The following is a 23,902-nucleotide window of genomic DNA, read 5'->3' on the forward strand; positions in this document are numbered from 1 at the left end:
GGAGGATTTATGAAAAAAACTCAATAGAAACCGTAAAAGATTTACCGTGTCTTCGTCTGGGTTTAGAGAAAAGGAGTTACAACGGGAAAGCGAGTCATAGCAGGGGAAAAAAATACGTGGTTTGGTAATGGCAAAATAACTGGCCCCGGTGAGAAGAAACTCGGTGGCATTTAAATGTTTGAATCGTAGAATCACAAAGGCATCATTTTGGAAGAGCTCTCCAAGATCATCAAGTCCAGCTGCTCCCCAGCACTGCCAGGCTCACCACCAAACCCTGTCCCCGAGTTCCACATCCACACGGCTTTAAATCGCCCCAGGGCTGGGGACTCCGCCGCTGCCCTCCTCAGCGTGTGACCCAAACCCCCATCCTGTTCTGCGGAGCAGATAACTTACCAGTGATAATTGATTATTTACAGCTGTTAATGTACAGTTGATAGTGTCTAAATGCAGTTGGGATCTTGCCCACATTGAATTACACCCATTTTCACCAATTTGGCAGGAGCTTTCTTAATTCTAGCCTAAGCGCCAAAACACTCGCCCCTCCAAGCCTGTGTCACCTGCACATTAATAATTTGGATTCCAGGTTGTTAATGAGGGTGAGGCATTAGCCTTCTTCTCATCCTTCCTATAACTCCATCACATATGGCCCCACTTTCTGCAGCGTCTTCCCTGGGCCCTTGGGTTGGATTCTGCTGCCTGTCCTGTTTGTGCACCTGTGTTACCATCATAGAATCATGGAATGGGTTGGGCTGGAAGGAGCCTTAAAGATCATCTTGTTCCAACCGCCTGCCATGGGCAGGGACACCTTCCATGCACCCCGTCCAACCTTGAACACTTCCAGGGATGGGGCATCCACAGCTTCTCTGGGAATGGAGAAGTTATCTGACCTTATGGTGCACAGCTCAAAGCTTTCAGCACGACATTAGGAAGCTGCTTTTGCTCTGGTACTGGTAACTTCCCAAAATGCTACTGGTGTCTGCATGGCTGTATGGCCAGAGCTTCAGACAAGATGGCATAAAAAAACCTGGACAAAACACGCACAGTTTCCCAGCAATGTTCGGGTTTGATTTTCTAGGGAAAAAACAAATTGGGATATCAGCAGTGTTACTGCAGGTTCTTTGGAGTCAGTCAGCATATTCCTGCTCTTGAAAAGTCATGAGAGAACTGTCAAGACCACTGTATGTAACTAACCCTCAATAAATAAAATAAACCCGTTTCTGGGCTGAATCGTGCTTTTATGGAGCCTTCCACACTGTGGTTAAACCCACAGTTCCCTTTTTCAAGGCGTGCTTATCTCGCTTGTCCTCTGCCATCACTTCTGAGGTACCAATCCCGTTGATACTGAAATAAGCAGTTATAAAAGAAACCCACAGGGACAGCACCCAGAGGATGGGGAACAAACGGAGCCAACTCTTCACAGGAGTTTGAGATCCACAGGTAACCTCCTGGGGTGTCTCGTGTGCTTTGGGTGTGCCTTGTGCTTGCTTTGAAGACTGCAGAGGTCCTGCTTTTCAAAGTCAGTTTACACTGGGAAAAACATCTGGAGTCTGCTGCTTCTTGGTTGCTTGTGAGGTCTTGGGACCCGTCAGCTGTAAGGGAGAAAATTGCTACCTTTTGGAGGCTGGTTCCTATGCTTTGGATTTCTACTGTCCTTCTAAAAGGACAAAGGGAATATCCCCTTTATCCTCTGCTTATTGCTTTCTACCTATATAACCAGAGCATAATATAATCAAAACTTTTGTCCTGAAAACTTACTATATCCATTTTTGTGAGGAGCATAATCCTCAATAATCCTAGAAGTCTTTCTAGTGACCATCTTTACTTGCATACACTTATTTTGTTTCTCTTTTCAGCATTTCTCCCATGAAACAGGGTATTACAGACTGCAATTTGTTCTTAGAGGCTGTGGTCTTACACAGCTGCAGAAATACAGCTTCTAAAAGCTGTGCTTTCAATCTTAGTCTGGCAGCAGGAAAAAGAAAAATAGCATTTTGGGAAACAAAGCAAGAAAAAATAAGCTGAAAAGAACAGGATAATAATTTAAGACTCATCTGCATTACACTAACATTTTATATCCAGTTTCAGTTCAGTAATGTGCTGCTCAGAAAATGTAAGATCTAATACATGCAAGCTTTTAGGCAGCAAAAAAAGGAGATCTTTAGGATCTTTCTGAAAGTATGGGGAAAAGAAGAATCAGAACCCTTAATGTTTTGTGGACAAATTAAAAAATAAAAATCCACAGGTAGCAAAACCCACTTGAAATAAATGCAAGGGAGAGTCAGCTGTTGTAGTTATGGTAATGCCTGAAACCAACACACTGACATGATTCAAGTAGATGTGAGTCCTAAGCACTTGCAAAACATGAGGCTTTTTGAAGATATTTTTATTAAATAATGTACTGAAGTCATTGCTTTCTTAAAAAAAAAACCAAGAGTGAGTGCTCTTAGCAATGAAACTAATGAAGCTTCTTTCCCAAAGTTGGTTTTTATTTTCAAGGATGCGAGGATAATGAATTTTTACTTCTAACTAGAGAAAAAAGTTATTAGAGTATTTAATAGTCTCATCAGGTAAATGAAAGGATGTTTCTTGAAGCAAGAAGGAAAGCCTGATGCCAGTAATTTGTGCAGGCGTAAATGTGTGCTGTAAATGAAATTTTTCCCATTGTCTGTGATTTGCTCCATTTTGGAAGAAGCAAAATGCCTGGCCAAGATGTCTTTCCATAACCCAATGTACATAAAATCAAACCCTGGCTCCCCAGGAGTAATCCATTAGCAAACTCCCCAGTTTCAGCTGGCCTCGTGCACATTTGGGCTGTCAGGAAAGCAGAGAGGCACAAAATGTGAATATAGATAATGAGGGGACTTGGACATTAAAAACAGACTCTGCTGTAGATGATGTGTCATTTTAATGAACTCAGACTGCATTTTGAAAAATAGTTACTGTACAGCAGAATTATTCCAACTGTGATCAGTGGGAGTGCTTCCAGTCCCTGGGTTATTCCTGCTCATTACCATTGGAAAATATTATGTTTTCCGTGTGAGCAATTGCTGTAGTGCCCCAGGGAGGTGGTGAGATTGGGCCGGGAGGGTGCATTTCTCTTCTGTAAGAACATTTTGGAAAGCTGCTGTTCTGGATGCCCATATTTATATTAGGTTATACATGAATGATTATACAGAGATTTTTTTTCTCCCAGTAATTCATGAAACAATCCATAGGAAAATGCTGGGTTTAAGCATTAAAAATAGTTGTTCATTTAAATTAGAAACAAACAAAGCAGTTTCTCTTACACCCAGTAATTAAGGGTGGAGAATTAGCCTTGAGGTGAGCACTGACTGTGTCTTCAGAGAGCTTTATTGGAGCAGTAACTAGAAAGTAAATCCCAGTAAGCAGCTATTTTATATAGAGTGGGAGCTAAAAATATGGTTATGTCTGTCCTTGGAGGCAATGGGACTCTCCCCAAAGCCAATGTACATGAACCTGACTCACCTTCCATGGAGAAATGCTCTAGTTCTGTGGATGCTCTGAACATCCCCACATGGAGGTTTGAAACCAGCAACTTTTCAGAGAGGGCTGGCAAAGGGAGCAAGATGAAATGTGCTCGGTGGTACCTGTATTGAATTTAGCTCCCACAAGAAGCATTTTCCTGCAAGAAAAGAAGAGTCTATCCCTGCAAGGCAGCAGTTTCCCTCCTTTGATCACGGGGTTAGATCATGATCCGTGCTTTGTGTGCTTCACCCTTTGGATTGTGTTCATTTTTAGCTCCTGTAAGATGGTCACAAGACACGTGTGCTGATGCCTGGCTGTGCCCATCCACCATCCAAAGACGATGGCCAGTGGGATGCAAGTTTTCCTGCTCCTCCTTTGGACAGCAAACACACCTCAGGGTGCAGGAGGTGAGGAGTTCCCAGCTCCAGGGCCCCGCTGTGTGTTGGGCACTGTTCTACGTGTGGATAAGCACTCCCTGGCATGCTATGAGCCCGGGACCAGGGATGACCATTGCTGTCCTCCTTCCTGGGACAGCTCTACGCTCTCCCAGACAGATTGTTCCCAGTTGGTGCCTTGTTTGCTTTGGCAGGGAAGAGCCTCGAGTCATGGAGACACAATGGGTGTTGGGGTTTTCTGAGCCTTGCTGGGGCAGTTTTCCTACTGCAATGTGTGTGCTTGAAAATTGAACTCCTGGGCATCAAAGGTTGGAATCACAGGAGAAGAGAACTGGGGGCTGATCATGCAATCCCAGAACGGTCTGGGTTGGAAGGGACCTTTACAGCCCATCCAGTTCCACCCCGTGCCATGGGCAGGGACACCTTCCACCAGACCAGGGTGCTCAGAGCCACATCCGACCTGGCCTTGGACACTCCAAGGGGTGCTGATGTCCCTCAGCTGCCTTGGATTTGGCAGATAAGGGCAGGCAGGCTCTGAAGAACTGGAGGGGAGCAGATTGATTATTTCACTGCCCTGCTGTTTATATGCTAACTTTTCCCCCAGCATGAGATCCTCCTCATTTCCATGGGAGCTCCAGGAATCCTTCTTGCCCTGTCATTTTAAATTATCGTTCCCATCCTTCTGTGTTTTCTTCCATTTGCGCTTAATTCCTCTCTTCATCATTTTGGTTCTGTTCTCACATGCAACCTCTGATGTGGGGGAGAATTGTTCATGCAGTTGATCACTCCATCAGCCCCATTTCTTACGTGTCTGTGTGACAATGAGGACCAAGATGAAAACTCTGAACCTAATTAATAACCCAAATGTAATATATCATAGCAATTTTCAAGTTGAAGCTGTTGTAAAAATTTCATTTTTTAAGCTAAGTGTTAATAAATTCTTATTTGATGGGGTTTTGGTTATTTAAAGACTTTTTTTTTCAAATATTAGAAACATTTTATAAGGAGCTGTTGAGAGAATGTAGTATTGAAATGAAATGATTTGCTTGTATTCCTCACTGCTTGCAAACAGGTATTGATCTAAAGAATTCTCTGGATTGGGTATTCATGGATATTTCTGTTTTCTCCCTTCCAGTTCAGGTTTTCCCACCTGTTAACTTCACCCTCACAGTCTCTGCATTAGCACAAGTGCTGATACACTGGAAACCAAACCCTGCTCAAGAACAAAACAACTCCACCATTAGATATGATGTGAAAATCCTGAGCCCAGTGCCTGAAGAGGTAAGATAAAAAACAAATCAAGGATCCTAAGAAGGCGAAATCCTGGCTGTTCTCTTTTATCTAAGCACACACTTTGAGCACTGCAGAGACTCCCTCTCAGCTCTGCTGGGACAAGCCTTGGGAATTGCAGTTTTCATCCTGAGGGGATGATGGATCCTGGCTTTGAGTACTGGCTCCCCATTCAGCTCAGCTCACTGAACTTGCCCCAATGTCTGGCTCCGTCTTTGCAGGTCCCTTATTTTGGCTCCCATCCCCTGTGGTGTTTATTTGATATTTTTTATCTCAAGTATGACACCAGGAGGACTCACAGTGTCCGAACAGTGGCGCTTCACAACGGCTTCTCTGCATGTGTCCGGACCCTGCTCCTCCAGGAGGACCTTCAGATGGGCAGTGACTGGGTGAAGGGAAACCTCCCACCTCTGCCAGGTAAGAAAAACCCAGAGAAGGGCTGGATTTTGTGTTCTGGAATAAAAGGAATAAAAGACTGTGGAATGAAAGGGAATATCAGCCATGATTGTCTATCATCTTTCATCCACACAAATAATTAGCTTCATTAGTTCCGTGCCTTTTTCTTTTTTGGCAAACAGATAACAGTTCTCTTTTTCGTGACTTCACTAAGAGAAAAATTCACATATTTTCTTCGTAGAAACCATCCCCCTAACAGCAGCTGAATTCCTTTGAATTTTTTCCGCTTTTCAGTTACTTTCCTGGCTACATCCTGGTCTGTGGGCTAAGCATTAAAAGGTGACACGTGTAGTGCTTTAAAATAAAAATACAGCATTTTCTGCTCTACCTGCTACAAAAGGATTTACTCCAGGCCTTTCTCTACTGCAGTGGAGCCTGGAGTACAATCTGGAGGTGCAAAATGTCAATAACACCTATAAAATTCTCTAACAATGCCTTGCTAAGGCTCAGTTAACCCTTTGTGGTGCACCTGAGCATATTGTTGCCTTGTGACACATGGCATACACGGTGTTGTGTGGCACAGCTTTGCTTACTCTGTTTGGGAATCTCCAGCCTTCCCTAACCCCCAGACCTGTGTGATAAGGGAGAGAATGGGCTGCAACAGACTCAGCTCTAAAGGAATCAAAGGGGTTTAGCAGCAGGAACTTGTTGGGATTTCTGCAGTGAGGTTTCTCTCTGCTCTGTCATTCCTTGCCTCTCCAGGTGCTGCAGAGACCTCTGTCACTAACTTGTCCTGTGTCACTCACATCACCCTTCCTGGCAATGTCTCTCTCCATTGCACTTGGCTCCCTGGCCAAGGGGCACCAGAAGACACCGAGTACTTTCTGTTTTACAGGTTGGTGTTTTCTCCTTTTCCAGCCAGCAGTGAATTTCTTTAAGAGCACCCTGTCTCACCAGTGTTTTAATTTAGGTATGGGGCACACACTGAGGAGTGTCACACTTACATCAAGGACAAGTGGAGCAGGAATACTGAGTGCAGATTTTCAAGTACTCAGATTCAACCTGGGGAGATTGACAACCTCATTGTCATACACATTAATGGCTCCAGCAAACGTGCTGCAATCAAGCCTTTTCAGCAGTTATTTAACCAAAATGCCATCGGTGAGTAGGAATACATTAAAAGAAAAAATCAAAAAATGTCTCGCAGGATTGTCAAAAGATTTGTGAGGAAATTCTGCTGGATTAAGTGGTTCTTGATGCAGGTGAAAGGATGTGTTGATTTTTCATAGTCATCTTAAGGAAATTGGAAGAGATAACTGGATTGTTTTAAATAAATCTGATTTTAATCATCTATTTCAAATTATAGAATGGCAAAACTAAAAGGTAGAAAAGGAAATTAGTTACTCTGTTTGTTGGCCAAAGCATTATTCCCAGTATTAATTTTCAGTTGATTTCGTCAATATAGCTTAAAACACAGTTTTTATTACCCTTTATTTTGCAGCCTTTCTTTAAAAGGAATAAGACACGTGGTGTTCAAGCTAACTGTGTCCTGTTTAGGAAGGCATGAGAGTATGGAATGAAAGGGAATATCAGCCATGATTGTCTATCATCTTTCATCCACACAAATAATTTACTTTCCTTCATTAGTTCCGTGCCTTTTTCTTTTTTGGCAAACAGATAACAGTTCTCTTTTTTGTGACTTCACTAAGAGAAAAGTTCACATATTTTCTTCGTAGAAATCATCCCCCTAACAGCAGCTGAATTCCTTTGAATTTTTCTACTTTTCAGTTACTTTCCTGGTTACATCTGCATTTTTTTTCCCCTGGAAATGAAGTTTTTCTAACTGTTCTATCATTAATTTAATATTTTTGTGGAAATCAATTTACTAGATTCCTTTTCCCCCCAGTAATATAGTTTTCCAAAACTTTAAAGTGGATTTTCCAAACTGTTTTCCCATAACTGTTACCAGCAATATAGTTATTCCTCCTAAATCCTTATCTTTCCAGTCCAAAATGGGAAATAAATTCAATAATTATAGGTCCTACATGGAAACATTATCAGGTTATAAAATGCTCCAGTTTTTAGTATTTAAACCAGTCTATAAATAACTCACCAGTACAGCTTTCTTGTCGTAGAGAAAGTGAATATTCCCAGAAATATCAGCATATCCCTGGAGCAAAATGATCTCCTGGCCACGTGGGAGAAGCCAATTTCTCCGTTCCATGAGGAATGTTTTGAATATGAATTTTATCTCATCAACCTGAAGTCAGGTAACAAGCAGGTAATTGCTCCTCCAGCATCCAAGATTATCCAGCATTCCTGCCCTCTACAGCTGGAATTTACCTTCCTCTCTTCCTCAATGTCTTTTATATCTGCAACAAGCCATCCCCAAGGAACTTGGGAAAGCAGGACAAAATTGGATTCATTCAGTTCATGCATCTGGGTGCAGAACAGTTTTTACCATCTTGAAAATCCTGCAGTAAGACTCTGGAGGAAGAACGGGAAAATGAGGCATTGTTCAGGAATTTTCCCTGGAATATTGGTGTGTTAGGGGAAGTTACAGCTATAAAAATGGAGATCTTACCTCCAAAGCAAGGTCACTCACAGTTAATAAAAACAATAGAAAGATAAACATGGCTCAAGTTTGTTCTCTGAATGGTTGAGTCTTCATTAATCTCTAACAGCACAATGTTGTTTTCCTAACAGATACTGAAAATCTCCTCCAACAGCTTCCGACTGCGGATCGATGTCAGCAGCAGGTATTCCATAAGGATAAGGGCCAACCACAACCACATCTGTCGTGCCAGAGGGTTGTGGAGTGACTGGAGTGAAGTCGTTTTTGTGGGTAAGAATCCCCATTATTCCATTGCTGGGGAGCAAATGCTGCCTAGTCAGGAGCGTGTGCAGCATCCCGGAATTTTAATGGGAAACAGGAAAATAGGGATTCGAAGGAAAAACTTGGCTCGTTAATGCCAAGGGGATTTAAATCTGTTCTATTAAAAATTTTAAAACTACTTTAAAGGAGGATTGGTTTTACACAGTGCTTTGTGAATTTGTTCCGAGATTTTTAAATTTAAACTCAAGGCTTTAAACTCAAGGCCTTTTCTTCCATCACTTCAGCTTTTACAGGTGTTTCCCTGCCATCACTGTGATGTTCATGCTGGAAATGAGTATGAGAAACCATGCCAGCCATTACTTTACTGAAATTGTCTCACCCCTTAAATGCTGAGGGAAAAAAGAGCAGGATTTTAGCATCTTTTTAGCATCCCCACTGCTGGGGAACAAATGCTGCCTAATCAGGAGCGTGTGCAGCATCACAGAATTTTAATAGGAAACAGGAAAATAGGGATTTGAAGGAAAAACCTGACTTGTTAATGCTGAGGGGATTTAAATCTGTCCCATTAAAAATAAAAAAAGGAGGATTGGTTTTACACAGTGCTTTGTGAATGTTTCCAGAGCTTGCTTTAAACTCAAGGCCTTTCCTTGCATCCCTTCAGCTTTTACAGGTGTTTCCTTGCCATCACGGTGATGCTCATGCTGGAAGTTAACATGACAGACCATGTCAGCCATTACTTTACTGAAATTACCTCACCCCTTAAGTGCTGAGGGAAAAAAGAGCAGGATTTTAGCATCTTTGGATTTTGCCCCACTGTTTTGTATTTCCTGCTTGCTGAACAAGTTGTTCTGGAAAGAACAGTTCCTTTATCACAGCCCGTTATCAGCTGTTTGTTCTTAGACATCCTCCTTGCTCTTATCTTTGCAGTTTCTTAACTTCCTTGTTTGCACTTAAAAAATACTCCTTGCACTCTCCTGTTTACTACATTTCTCCTCTTGTATCAGGAATTCAAATCTTCAGTGTTTTGCCTCCTTTCTCCAACACACCCCCTTGGCCTCCCCACCTGGCACACACAGCAAACATGGAAAATTCATTCTGATGGCAAAAAAAAAGTTGATCTTCCCTAAAAATTTACTTAAATCACAACAATATGCAAGGACAGCACTTAATTCAGTTTTTTTCATGGAAAGGAGTTTTTAGGGGCTTGTTGCAGTTCATTGGCACAATACAGGTGCCTGCCCAGGCCACTTTCTCAGCCACTTGTTCTCTCCTTCACATCAAAATAAAAGAAAAATATTGTTGAGATCAGAATGGAAACTCTTCTTGACGCTCTGCATTTCATTTCTTATTCTAGGTACCAAGTCTTCAACGTTTGCATGTTAATTTGTGATCTGAATACAACCACATTAAACAGCTGCTGAAATATTTAAAAAGAATGTGTTTCGAATAATCTGCACTGAATGAATAGATTTAATTTCTTTTTTTCTTCCCTTGAAATTCAGGGAAAAATAAACTGGATAATTCCATAGCCTGGATTCTCACTCTGCTTTGTGTGTCCACGTCCTGCACATTCCTGCTTGTTGCTATAATATGCAAAATGTAAGTATCAGCATATTCTTTTTATTACAGTATAACTCAGGACCAGGTATTCAACAAGGGGGGGATGTCACAAGCTTCACTTAATTCTGAGAAAAAGCTGAGTTTGCCTAAATATACAAAGCACAAATAATCAGCCTCATTATTTATCAATAATAACATTCAGCAGAACTGGTGGAGTAAGAGAGTTATTAATTTAATCTTATACAGCAAACCCATACACTGAGTGAGGTGAATTTGTTAAAATTTGTTAAAAATCTACTTGTCCTTATCTCATTTCTTCACTAATTGCCCCTGATTGGGTCAGTGGTTTCCCCAGGAGTCTTCATTTATCCCTGCTGAAAGCTGCTCAGAGCATCCCTCATGGCCAAAATATCCAGATCCCTGGTGTTTGCTTTGAGTATTTGAAATATTGAATTCATTTTTAATTATGCAGAGGCTCTGGATGCCATATAGTAAAGGCAAATGCCAAACTCCCCAAATGTGCAGTGAGGAAGCCCAGTTACCCTTTGGATTTGTGTCTGTGACAGTAAAATCAGGAGTGATGAATTAAAGAATCCATGTAATTGGAAGCTTCTCCCCTGAAATGTGCAGCAAGCAGCAATTATCAGTCCACAATAAACACAGCTCCCACTAATGGAAGTGCTAATTCCTTATTAATTTCTTTAGTGCCTCTTTATTTATTGGTCATCCCAATGCATCCTTGGCTGTTTTCCTCTCCATGCTGGGTTTCCTTTATCTGATAAATGTCTTGTCTACAGGAGTGTTACAAGAGGATAGCTGGTATTAGCTCTGCCTCTGTAACCTGCTCTTAGGGCAGATGAATTAGCAGAGCACTGCTCAGGAAGGAGTCCTGGTAGGAACAGGACAGTGAAGTCCCCAGGGAGTTTGTTCGTGTCATGTCTCACACACTTGTCCCCAGCTATGCAGCCTTGATGTATTGCTGAAAATCCCCAAACTGCTTTTACTTACCTGATTCTTGTATGGATTGATCTGGAGCTGGGGATCCCCTGCTCCAGCATCATCTCCTCTCTCTTTGGGACAGCAGAACCAACACCAGTTAGCAGCAGTCACACAGCTCCACGTTTTCCTGTGGAGTTCTGCAAGCATCTGGATTTTACAGTTACCCCCTTGGAGATCCTGGAACAGATACAGGGGGAGAAATAAATCCAGGGAAAGAATTCTACTCAACCTGGAGATGCTGTACTAATGCATTTTATGATTTTAACCCAAATTTCAGGGAGCTTTTCCAGGTTCAGCTGCTTGCTGCTACCTTGGTTGCTTCCAGGAGTTTCTCTCCAGTATAAAATTCCCCAGCACCCAAAGGCTCATTACTTTCTCTCTTTGCCAACGTGATGAAAATTTTACCTCCCTGCTGCACTGAATTTCATGGAGCTGCTCACCTCATTCCACCCTTCCCTGCTGCTCCTTGCTCCTTCTCCTTCTCTAATCCCCAGCCTGCCCTGGGAGGACGGGGAAGTGTAAGAAGATGAAACACAGTCTTGTACCTGCCGATATTAAAAAAAGAAAAATCGAGCAGGTTCCCTAGATCACAGTTTCATTAGTACTCTCTGTTTTTACTGCTCTTGAAAATTCATGAAGTGCGCTCTGCAATTCAAGCCACGGAATCGTTTCAAATTTCATGCGTTTTGCAGCCATTATAAGGAATTTCATTACAGCAAAGGGGACTATAAATTTTTCTGTGTACTTCAGGCATCAGGGATAAAGACCACCATTTGGGAGGAGTGCTGCAAGGCAAAGGAGCCCTCTGGGACTCTTTGGGCAGGCTTTTCCCTTCACTTACTTGCAGAGGCTGATGGGGTTACAGTGCTGATAAAAACCACAATTGAATGTTTTCCTGGTTTGCCCTCTGTCTTTAGCAGTGAGCAGCTTCTCTACTTCCCTAGGAATAACATTTTCTCCTGGAGGAGAGCCCACAGGAAGATGGAGTCAGTAATTTGCTCCAATTAGCTGGTGTGAGGGCTTTCAGTGCCCTCGACACTCCAAAATCAGTGTGGCCATCCAGGTGCCCCCCTCTTGTGCACGCCTCACCAGTCCACAACCGCAGTCACCAGCCAGCTTTGGAAAAACTCCATGGGGAATCTCAGGAGAGGCACTCTGACATAGAGTTAAAACAAATACTTCCTCAATCTCATCTCAGTGCTTAGAAGAGGGAAAAGAAGAACTTGTTCTCCTGCTTGTTTCTCTTTGTTAATCTCGGGCCTTTTCATGTCACAGCCTGTGGGAAGAGTGCAAATTTCAGAAAGACACAGCACAAAAACTGGGGGCCCTGAAACGCTGATTTAAGGCACGAGGGTCCCGTGGGGTGTGTCCAAGGCCTGAAGGTCCAAGTAGTGATAATGGAAAGGGCTATGCCTTAACCTGTGTAGAGACAGAGCTACCTGGGATGCTTTCTGTGACAAGATCTTTAATCACCTAACTCTGACTTTTCAGTAACCTCCAAAAAAGAACAGAACCATTCTGAGGGCACCACCCCACCAACACCTCCCTGCAAAGATCTGAGGGGCAAAGCAGCCCCCATGGACACAATTGTGCTTCTGCCTCATTTCTTGTGGCCATTTGTGCACCCCTCCTTAAGTGTTTCCCTTCCAGAAGTCACGTGTAACTTATACTCTTTGCTGATTCAATAAATAATTTTGATATGGCTCCATCAAAATCTTTTATTGGCAAACAGCACAATGAGGAACATGCCAATTCCAAAGGGACCAAATCTTGTTGGGTGCTTTGCACAGCAGTGGCATAAATCAGAGCTGAAATGAGCTGCAGGTGGAATGGCGTGGCCTTTTGAAAAGTTTGGGGGACTTGGTGAAGTGTAGGAGCTGTGAAGACAACAGTCCAAAGCTACCCTGGGTAAGGGCACAAAGGCCTGACCCTTAGGAGGAGAGCTGGGAAGAAGGGAGGTGATGGAGATGATGTCAGGTGCTGCAATTACAGTATTGGCACTCATCCTGCCCCACTCCTGAGTTCCAGCAGCAGCCACTTTCCTGTTCCACCCCAGCCGGCTGGTCCTTTGCAGCCAACAGTGGCTCGGCTGTGTCCAGCATTTGAACAAAAGAAGTGCAAATGTTTTCCCCAAAACACCCAACACCCTGTACAATTCCCTCACAAAGCCTCATCCCATGCAGCAATGGGGGACATCCCACAGCTCGTGTCTGTGGTGTGAGCAGTGGTGCGGCCCTTCCCTTCACCTGATAATTAGTGAAGCATCAATGTCACCTTCAAGGCAGCAGCAGCAGCAGCTCAGCCAGGAAGGTTTAGCTCCAAGGTGATAGACAGAAAATATTATTCCTCTTCACCAGGAGAATAATAACAGGATAAAGGGAAACTCGACAGAACTCAGAAAGCTTTTGGAAGAAAAATAGTCCTAAGAACATAAGCACTGAACTAAGCAGACACCAGCCAGGGGGATTGTCATGAAATAAATGGGGCAAAGGAGCAGATCTGCCCTTGGTCCCGGCTGCCCCACACCTTGGCCATGTCTCTGCTTCATCCAGAACAGGCCCTGGATCCCAATTTTGGGCTGAACAGTCTTCACTCAGGCCAAGTTCCCATGAAAACCTGCCCCTTTGGGACATGGTGCTATCCAGGGATGGAGACAGTGAGAGCGTTTTGGCACCTGGAATGTGAGGTCTGAGCTCTGGGATGGATCAAAGGCAAGGGAAAGTTCCCTCTGCAGCACCTGCTATCACAAAAATCCCAGTGCCTGTGAGCCCAGCCAGGCCAGGCCATGTCAGGCAGGGAAGGGGGGTCCCAGAGGGTGTTAGCAGGATGAGTTATTACAGCACTAAGCAGAACCATTTACTGTCAGCCGTCCCCGGTGCCTTCCCCTGCCCGCTGCCGGCTCCCTTGGCACACAATTATTTGTGGCTGCTCTCTGCCACGAGGCTCTGGCAGTTTATGGCCAGCAACCAAAGCCTGAGCACCAGGCAGCTTGTCTGGGCTGTCCAAACGAGGTACATGACAGCAGAGCCGCTGGGAAGAGCATGAGCGTGAGCAGACAGATCAGGGCAATTCATTTCTGTCCCAGTGTGAAAAACGAGATCCACTCTCCTGTGAGAATTTAAAAAGTTTAATATAACGACAATAAGAGACACAGAAAATAAAGCAAAGAGGTAATGGCCGGGTGCCTTGGCGCTCTGCCAAGAGCACACCTGATGCTCGAGGTTAGTCCTTTTTCTACCATTTTTACTGTCTGTTCTCTATACATATTCAAACTATTCCTGGAGCTGTTCTGCATGGCCACTCCCTGATCCCGCCTTTTTAGAGCATGCGTATTCTTCTGCCTTGTGGTTTTATTTCTTTTGATTCTTGGGCCTGGGCTCGCTAGGTAAGAGTTGATGGTAGGGTGGATCTCTTAATTCTCCAGACAGTCAGGGCTGATTGCAGCTTTGGCCTCTTTGCCCCCCGGGCAGAGCGGTGATAGCGGCTCCGGACTCTCCTGGCCGCCCGTTCTCCGGGCGGAGCAGCCTTTGGGCCCTTTTGTTCTCTGGACAAAGTGTTGGTCAGCAGCTTCTCGGGCCTCATCCTGTGTTCGCTTGGAGGTTCTCTTACCTGCTCACACTTGCTAACATTCTTGGAAAAAGAAAGAAAACTACATCCACACAGCAAAAGCATTTCTAACATTATATAATATCTACCTTAATACTTGCGAGAAGCCAATATTACAATATATGTTTATAACACCAGGCAGCCCTAAAAGCCCGGCACTGGGTGGGACCAGCTGTGGCTGCGGGGGAGAGGCCGGGGACAGCCTCAGCCAGCTCCTCCTTGTCACCCACTCGTCCCCAGGGCCCAGAGGTGTCCTGTGAGGAGCGGCCCAGCTGCCCGGCCCCAGTGGGGACCAGTATCCCTGGCTGGGACCCGCTGTGGGCCGGGCTGCTGGCAGAGCAGGAGGGGCAGGAGGTGCCGCAGGCAGAGCCGGCTGCTGCCGGGGCCCGCCATCCCTCAGGGACAGCGGCTCCCTCACATCCCTCAGGGCCGGCGGCTCTCTCACATCCCTCAGGGACAGCGGCTCTCTCACATCCCTCAGGGACAGCGGCTCCGTCACATCCCTCAGGGACAGCGGCTCTCTCACATCCCTCAGGGACAGCGGCTCTCTCACATCCCTCAGGGACAGCGGCTCCGTCACATCCCTCAGGGACAGCGGCTCCTTCACATCCCTCAGGGCCGGCGGCTCTCTCACATCCCTCAGGGACAGCGGCTCTCTCACATCCCTCAGGGCCAGCGGCTCTCTCACATCCCTCAGGGCCGGCGGCTCTCTCACATCCCTCAGGGACAGCGGCTCCGTCACATCCCTCAGGGCCGGCGGCTCTCTCACATCCCTCAGGGACAGCGGCTCTGTCATATCCCTCAGGGACAGCGGCTCTCTCACATCCCTCAGGGACAGCGGCTCTGTCATATCCCTCAGGGACAGCGGCTCTCTCACATCCCTCAGGGACAGCGGCTCCCTCACATCCCTCAGGGACAGCGGCTCCCTCACATCCCTCAGGGCCGGCGGCTCTCTCACATCCCTCAGGGACAGCGGCTCTCTCACATCCCTCAGGGCCGGCGGCTCTCTCACATCCCTCAGGGACAGCGGCTCCGTCACATCCCTCAGGGACAGCGGCTCCGTCACATCCCTCAGGGACAGCGGCTCTGTCATATCCCTCAGGGACAGCGGCTCTCTCACATCCCTCAGGGACAGCGGCTCCGTCACATCCCTCAGGGACAGCGGCTCTCTCACATCCCTCAGGGACAGCGGCTCCTTCACATCCCTCAGGGACAGCGGCTCTCTCACATCCCTCAGGGACAGCGGCTCCTTCACATCCCTCAGGGACGGCGGCTCCGTCATATCCCTCAGGGACAGCGGCTCCGTCACATCCCTCAGGGCCGGCGGCTCTCTCACATCCCTCAGGGACAGCGGCTCCCTCACATCCCTCAGGGACAGCGGCTCTCTCACATCCCTCAGGGACGGCGGCTCCGTCACATCCCTCAGGGACAGCGGCTCCCTCACATCCCTCAGGGACGGCGGCTCTCTCACATCCCTCAGGGACGGCGGCTCTCTCACATCCCTCAGGGACAGCGGCTCTCTCACATCCCTCAGGGACGGCGGCTCTCTCACATCCCTCAGGGACGGCGGCTCTCTCACATCCCTCAGGGACAGCGGCTCTCTCACATCCCTCAGGGACAGCGGCTCTCTCACATCCCTCAGGGCCGGCGGCTCTCTCACATCCCTCAGGGACGGCGGCTCCGTCACATCCCTCAGGGACAGCGGCTCTGTCACATCCCTCAGGGACAGCGGCTCCCTCACATCCCTCCACTGCTGTTTCTTACAGAAACCATGTATGGAGCAAACTGTTCCCACCCATCCCAACGCCCAGCAACAAATTCCGAGATCCCTTCCCAGTTGACTACGAGGTAAAATAATATTTTAGTTACTTTTTTCTTTCTTTTTTTTTTTTTTTTTTGAAACTAGAAGGAATGCTTGTGTTTCTGTGCTGCTTTTTTCCCTGTAAGGCTGGGAGCAAATAGGATCATAGAGTCATTAAATCTGGGAAAGACCTCCAAGACCATTATATCATAGTATCATATCATATCTATCGTCTCCTTTGACTGGATAATGCCATGCCCACTAAACCCATGGAATTCAGCAATTCCTGAGGCTGTTTCTGCCATCCTCGCTGCCGTGGTGGATTCTCACCTCGCTGTGTGGCCACTTCCTTTGCCCAGGATAGGTCCCAGTCGGCTGCAGCTCTGGATGTGGCTTCATTTGCAGATGTGGTGTCTGGGGAAGGGTTAAAAATGAACAAGAGGTTTAACTGCTATTGTTGAGTGCTCTGTTCATATACACTGAATTTCAGCCACACCTGTGGCTCTGCCTTTTGCAGGGAAATGCAGTTTCTCCACAGCCAGGCAGAGAGCTCTGCCTTGGCCGGGACTGGAGGGTGACTCCTGGAGAGCTGATTTTGTTCAGCCTAACAATTCAAAAATGTTTTGCTCCTGCTGTTAAGCTGGATTTAAGCCTTTCTACGTTTGCTGTCACTTCTGATAAATACATTTACCTTACAGATGAGATAAACCCTCATTGTCTGCTCAGGGGAAGGGCTGCTCAGCAACTTGATTTTCATTTGTCCCCTTGGAACAGGGGTTTGGTTTTTTGCATATTGTTCTTACTCCATGGTCTGGTCGAGCAAACAAGCTTAAAAGATTATCATATAATGTTTGTTTTTAATTAAATGGTGTAAAATACCATGACTTGGGACATCACAACTAAGAATGTGAGAAATAGCAAATATTAACGCTGCAGCTAGAAAATGTGAGCTTGCAAAGGCAGGCTGACATCCTCAGAAGCAGCTCTGCCTTGTTTGCAGTTGTCTCTTTACCTGAAGTGAGCTGGGCATGGTAGGTGACACCAGCTTCAGGTTTCTGCTGGCACCACAGCCACAAGGTTGGTGGCACTGGCAAGGAGAGGTGAGGACATGACCCAGGTCCCTGCTGAGATCACCAGGGAGAGGGAAGCTGTTTGCTGGGGACATTCAGTTCCTAAATTTGGTGTAAACAGGAGGTGAGGTGACGAAAAGCCCTGCACGGTGCTGGCCCGTGGGAACCTGCTCATCCCTGCTCTGTCACCTGCCACCCTGCAGGGCTTCCCAGCAGCTCAGCTGCTCCTTTCTTCTGCAGCTCACCAGCCCTGCACACTGGTTTGTGCAGCTCTGTCAGGATGTGGCCCCAGAAATGGGGTTTGCTGCCACGTATTCAGAAAAATTCCCGTGCTCATACCATGTTCCCTCACTGAAAGGGCTGCCAGGCCTTGGAAAAGGCTCCCCAAGGAAGTGGTGGAGTCACCCACCCTGGAAGTGTTGAAGAATCAAGTGGATGTGGCCCTTTGTGATGGGATTTAGTGGGTGTGGTGGGGTCTGATTGAGGGTTGGACTTGGTGATCTTGGAGGTCTTTTCCAGAGTTCTGTGATTCTGTGCCCTCCATCTCCTCCTGGTGCTCTTTGTCCTTGGCTACAGAGGGGTGGCAAATGGGAGATTTGGGGGTGCAGGGCTCAGGGGACAGAGGATGAGCAGCTCTGTGAGAGCTTCAGCAGGAGGGTGAAAATCTCCTGTTGAACCCAATGCTTCTGAGCTCCTAAACCATGAAACATTTTGGGTTAATCCCTTCTAAATGCACCAGTTTGAACTCTTAACTCTCCCCCAGCCCAAGCCACCCTCCCAGCTCCCAGCTCAAAGGGGTGTTTGCTTTGCAGAGAGCACGGACCTGCACCAGCTCCACGGAGACTGAGGTGGGCAGCCTGGCTGAAGACCTCTACTGCAGCGTCCTCGATGACTCCGTGTTCTGAGATGCTCCATGTCCCCACAATGTAACCCACCAATGCTGGAGAGGGCTCTGTGTCACCTCTCCTGTGTCCCTGTTCCCACCGGGGAGGAGAACTTGCTTCCATGAGTGCCTTGAGATGTTACCAAACAAAAAGTGCCAGCTCAAGCAGGATTTAAGTACATGGCACAAGGGCTGTGTAGAAAAAAAAAGCTTGGAAAAGAGCTAATGGATTCTTTTTTTCTGGGTGGCAGCTTAATCTTTTGGATATGTGTTTTACCTTACTCTGACAACTGGAGATGTGAACTGGGTTTGGCATGGTCCTGTGGATGCAGCAAGGTGGTCCTGGGAGTGACCAAGGGGGGTCAAACACTGGGAAAAGAACAAAAAAAGTTGTGAAGCACCCAATGCTGTCACCCCCCAGTGCCGTCACCCTCAGCTCTGTCATCCCCAGTGCTGCACAGCAAGGCCATCATGAGAGCAGGGACACTCACCTGGCCTTTGCTGATTACACTTTGTAAAGACACTGTGAATTTCCACCTGAAAAGCATCCATGGAAATGCAATTCCTGGGTCAAGGCAGGTGTGACTGTGCAGCCAGACCACCCTGTGTGGGGACTGTGCAGGGCCAGTGTCCTCTGCAATGCTCAAAGGCACTTAAAGCTTGCTTTGTAAGTGAACAGCACCAATTTGGGATGAAGGGAAACACCTGGGATCAGCTCAGCTAGTCAGAGCATGGTGCTGATCACACTGAGGCTGTGGTTTGGTCTCTGTAGTGACCATTGGACTCGATCCTTGTGGGTCCTGTCCAACTCAGAATATTCTATGATTCTGTGATCTGTCTCAGGACTTTATAAACCCCCAAAACTTCTGGATTTTTTAGGCTATTTAAGACAAAAGTCAGCTTGCTCATGCACCTGATGCGCAATTAGAGCCTGACTGCTCCTGTGAGCAAAGCTAACCCTGTGTCTGCTCCTGCTGAACCCTCAGGTACCACAGTTCAGTAGGAAACAGAGCTTCACCTGTGTCCTCACCCTCCTGAATGTGGGAATCCTGTTGGGATGGGTGGGATCTCCGGCCCAGGGGGCTGCTCCCCAGGAACCTTGGCACTGGGCAGGCATGGGACACTCACAGGTGGCTCCTTTCCCATCCAAGGCTCCTTTGCTGGCTCTGACATGGCTGGCAGCATCTACAAGAGGTCAACAAGGGATTGTTTGTGCTTCCTGGCACGGGAGATTAAAGCTTAAGTGGGGGAAGAAAGAAAAAAGAAGAGAAAAATGGCACAAACAGATAAACTTCCTCAAATTCACCAAGAAAACAAACCAGCCTGGGAACAGAGAGTTTGCAAATGGGAAGTCAATAAGGAAATGTGCCAAGGACTTCCTGCTGCTCTTAAGACTCTGAGCTGAACGAGCTGGGCTCCTCCTGGGTGTGAACTCCAGTAGTTCTGAAAATCCAAGCCCAGTATTGCAGCCTGTTTTCCTTTGCTCTCTGTTGTTCCATCTTAAATGACCTGGGTTTGAGACCCAGTTTCTAATTTATTTCCCTGTGTTCTGTGATGCACTGAGGGAGTTCTCAAATAAACCTCAGGCTTTGCCCTCCCTGGCTGTGGCCCTTGAAGTTCTGGTCTTGCAGAATTCCTTCTAATTCCAAGAAACCTGCTGTCCATGGAGCTGGGTTAAACATGTTAACAAAGAATAAAAATAAAGATTTGATCCAGCCAATAAGTCCTTTGGAAGATGCCTAAAGAAATGGAGTTCCCAGGTACCACAGACTAAAAATAATTATAATAAATGGGCCAGTTCTCATCTGGATGAAGTAGTACTGCTCTATCAAAATTAATGTAGCTCATTAATAAAACGTTTGTGCCTCCAATGTCTCTCCTGCACATGCTTTTAATGAATTTGAGGGGCCCAACTTTACCAATCTAAAATCAGAATTTCATTAGTGAAATCCTAAAAATGAGACTAGAGAGAATTCACTTATTGGAATGTACTTTATGTCATGCCTTCAAGTGGCTTAATAATTAAGATTTCTACATATAATTCCATTGCCATTAATGGCAAGCTATTGCAGAGATGAATGCAATATATTTAAATATATTTTGCATGTCAGGTCCTTGGTATTTCCAGGATGAGTCCTCTTGGGGACAGGCAGGGCTGGACAGCTTGGAGAGCCAGCAGCCACACTGATACACATGCTGCTAAATAAAACCAACCTGGTGTAAAGCAGGAGTAGCTGCGTTTCCCCAGTCAGGCTGCAGGGCCAGCCCATTCACCTTCAGTGGCAGAGGTGTGGGGGGATCTCCCCTGTGCTGGAGAACCAAGGGTGCAGGATGAGGACAATTCCTGGCCATGCTGCCTCCTCACGGTCATGGTCCCTGGAGCAAAGGCTTCGTTCCAGGCAGCACGAGGGAAAAGGGAATTTGTCCAGGATCCCAGGCCACACGGGGGGCTATGTGAAGTTTTGGCACCACCACCCCAGATCTCCATCAGCAGCAGAGAAATATTCATTCCTAATTTTTTTCCCTTCAAACCCAGCTCCCAGCCCCGTGCATTCATCCTTCTCAGCTCTTCCCTGCTGCCTCCGGGAGAGCAGCCCCAGGAGCTGCTCCTCGCCCGCCTCTGGAAATGGCAATTTCACGTTTCTTTTTGCACGTGGAATTGTGCTACTGCGCCGGTTTATTTTTATGCTTCCCTGATGGCAAAGAGCTGCATTGCTCCTCTGAAATGCAGAGAGAACCATCCAGCTCCTGCCCCTGAAAGGATTAGTGGCTTTGGTGGATGTAGTGGTTTCAAGCAGTGCTCCCACAATCCTCAGGAATGCCCAGGATAAGCAGTCTCTGGAGGGGCTTTGCTCCAGCCATGGGGTCAGAGATGCTCCAACAGCACCATCCCCATGAGCTTGGACAGCTCTCGGCTCTACAAAACAGACCCAAAATTCACCTGCTCACGTTTTTTGGTCAGTTTTGGGAGCAGAATTAGACCCAAGATGTATAAATGGATTTTTTTTCCCCTGCCTCCACAAAGTTTTGACTTAAACCAACTCTTGGATCTTCACATCAGCGACAGTCTCAGCAGGCTCTGAGGTGAAATTTCTCACTGGGAAGAACAAAAAGTGGAGGAAAAAGGCTCCTGGAAGACAGGTATCTTTACAAATGACAGAATATTTATTACCAATACCTTTAAAAAAAGATTACATCTGCTAGATCACTGATAAATATCATTTACACCGGGGAGAAAACTACAGAAGCTTTTTTTTTCATTTCATTTTTCTTGGTTTTGTGAATTTTTTTTTTTTTTTAGGTTTTTCTTATTTTATTTATTTTTTTTTTTTTTACATAGAAGTAACCATATCAAACTAAGAAAGGAACACAGCTTGAAATACTGACAATATTTCTCTGGTCAACACCCCTGACTTTTACACAAGTGGAATCCTGATTATGAGTTACTGAATAAATATATTTAGAAGGTCTAAAAGTTAACTGTATTATTTTGTAAGCAAAAAGGACAAGTTACAGGCAAATTCAAGCTATCAGGAGGAAAAAAAAAGAAAAAATACCACTGCAGCACATTGAAAGTTGAAAATTGTGTAGAAAATTCCATTGCCTTTTCCAGCGTTATCCCATCTGAACTTACAAAATTCCCCATAGTAACAAACAGTCCTTCTCTTGAGAAGAATTATTCCAGTGTGGATATTGTCATTTTCTGGTGTGACTCTCTTCTGCCTCCAGGCGTCTGGGAAGAGTTTCTAAGGAAAGGCAAAGTTCCAGCAGGGATCTCCAGGAGATCCCACTTTTCCATGGATAACCTGGAGCCGGGGCGGCACTGCTCCCGCTCTGGGCCAAATTCCCGAGCGTTGTCTGGAGAGTGGAGTTACCAAGGATGAGGAGTCATGTCCCAAAGAACGAGCCCAGAGCAGCTTTATGTCTCAGTGTGGCTGTGTTCTGGTTTCCTCGGAATTAATCCCCAAAGGTGTGGAATTTCCTTGGAATTAGATCTCCAGAGGTGGGTTGAGCTGGGTTGAGCGAGCCTGCGGCGTTTGCTGCTCCGGTGGCCGTCCTGTAGTGTCACCACAGGCAGAGGTCACAGCTTTGCAGGATCTTCATTCCCACCCCATTTTGATGCTGATTATGATCAAGACAAAGCAATTTCACGCCAGCCCCTCGTCGCTGCACGATGCCGGAATATTGGCTACGTGTCCTGTAGTCCACAACCAACCAAAAACCACATGGTTTTCCAAGATTCTGCTGTTGTGAGTGTTTGGAGTTTGTCCTGCTCAGAGCTCTGGATGAAACGTGTGTTAGAAGCACTTGGTTCAACACAGGAGTCGCTGGAACTGCCAGTGAAATTCAGCCTGTTACAATCTGGGTCTGGATCAGTTCTGCCCTGTAAAACTGTACAGTCAGCTCCAGCCAACTTGCCAAGAACAACTTTGAACTCTCCATCGTAAAGGAAAAAATCCCAAACAATATTTTTGTGATAATGTCGTCCGTAGCATTTTAGAGCAGAGGAAAAAAATTAATATCTACATCATATGTTAACTTTAAAAAATTCTATAAAACACTAAATATATAATAAAAAATATGCATATAAGGACATATGTAAACTGCTTTGGTAACATCATATTACAGATGTTTTCAGTGCATTGCAGAGTTTCCAAGGAAACTTCAGACAAAGCTATATTTGCTTTGAGGAAGTACTGTATAATGCCATTCCTAAAGAAGCATAAACATTTTTTTTCCAGTAGTAAGATGTACTCAAACCACAATATTACTTAGTACTGGGTGTCTCCAAAACAACTAGCTAAATGCTGCTTATATTATAAAGAAGAAGTCCTTGATGTCATTGTTGTCATAAACTGGAGCGGGCTGTGAGGGAGATCATGATTGTGCTGAGGGCTGACAGGGTGCAGGCGCTGGAGGTTGACGAGCCCGAGCCTCTGGCGTAGGCGTCTGAGAGAGGGAGAGGGGGAGAACGAGACAAAGGTGAGCAGAGAACCATCCCTGAACTCTTCCTTGACCCACCTCCCCCGCGGTTTAAATTCCACTCCTCAGATAACGCACAGCCCCCATGCACAGCCCCCTCCTCCTCTTCAGCACCCTCCTCTTTACAGTCACCTCTCCAACTGAATTTTTGGTTTCATTTCAATTCCCGTCCCTGTTGTGTTGGGGCTCCTTTCACACTTCTATTATTTCACACACTGCCTGCTTATCATTATTTGGTATTTTTTCACAATTGCACCATATTCCAGCTGTTCCTTGTGGCACCAGCCTGGCAGGACTCCCACCCCGGAGGAGCTGTGTATCTGCTCAGTGACCCACGGCCTGGAGCCAAATGGGAGCTGGCGTGTTCCAGCTCCTCTTCCCTCTCCTGTGCTGCTGATTAAATTCCTCTGCATGGCTTACACAGCCACGGTGGGGAGAACTCTGCTCTCACCCAGGCTTTTTTTACATCGCTGTAATTTTAATGCCATATTCCTGCATTGCAGAGGCTCCTGATTTAATGCAGCTTGTAAACTGGGACATTATTAATGGAAGATGGGACATGGAGATTTTGCAAAAGCCATGTTGTGTAATAAAATA

At 46.1% G+C, this 23,902-nt stretch overlaps 2 protein-coding genes across 5 annotated transcripts in view; one reads left to right on the forward strand and one right to left on the reverse strand.

Moving 5' to 3' along the window:
- Positions 1 to 1,211: 1,211 nt before the first annotated feature.
- Positions 1,212 to 21,814, forward strand: IL5RA (interleukin 5 receptor subunit alpha). Of its 2 annotated transcripts, XM_032120666.1 has the most exons (11): positions 1,212 to 1,437; positions 3,760 to 3,893; positions 5,017 to 5,162; positions 5,450 to 5,588; positions 6,330 to 6,462; positions 6,538 to 6,728; positions 7,703 to 7,848; positions 8,274 to 8,412; positions 9,906 to 10,002; positions 16,335 to 16,416; positions 18,252 to 21,814. In XM_032120666.1, the coding sequence occupies exons 2-11, from the start codon at positions 3,827 to 3,829 to the stop codon at positions 18,342 to 18,344; spliced, it is 1,233 nt and encodes a 410-aa protein (XP_031976557.1). In that variant the 5' UTR covers positions 1,212 to 1,437; positions 3,760 to 3,826; the 3' UTR covers positions 18,345 to 21,814. The 2 variants fall into 2 exon arrangements, with proteins under 2 accessions (XP_031976557.1, XP_031976558.1); XM_032120667.1 differs by lacking the exons at positions 16,335 to 16,416; positions 18,252 to 21,814 and adding an exon at positions 12,454 to 12,665.
- The window catches only part of CNTN4 (contactin 4), a 270,420-nt gene continuing 267,982 nt past the window's right edge, over positions 21,465 to 23,902 (reverse strand). For all 3 annotated transcript variants that reach the window (XM_032120664.1, XM_032120665.1, XM_032120663.1), the window contains one exon: positions 21,465 to 23,272. In XM_032120664.1, the coding sequence (XP_031976555.1) occupies positions 23,172 to 23,272 (101 nt within the window). In that variant the 3' untranslated portion in view covers positions 21,465 to 23,171. The remainder of the gene's footprint in view (positions 23,273 to 23,902) is intronic.

The sequence above is a fragment of the Corvus moneduloides genome, chromosome 11 (assembly GCF_009650955.1).
Source record: "Corvus moneduloides isolate bCorMon1 chromosome 11, bCorMon1.pri, whole genome shotgun sequence".
Lineage (NCBI taxonomy): Eukaryota > Metazoa > Chordata > Aves > Passeriformes > Corvidae > Corvus > Corvus moneduloides.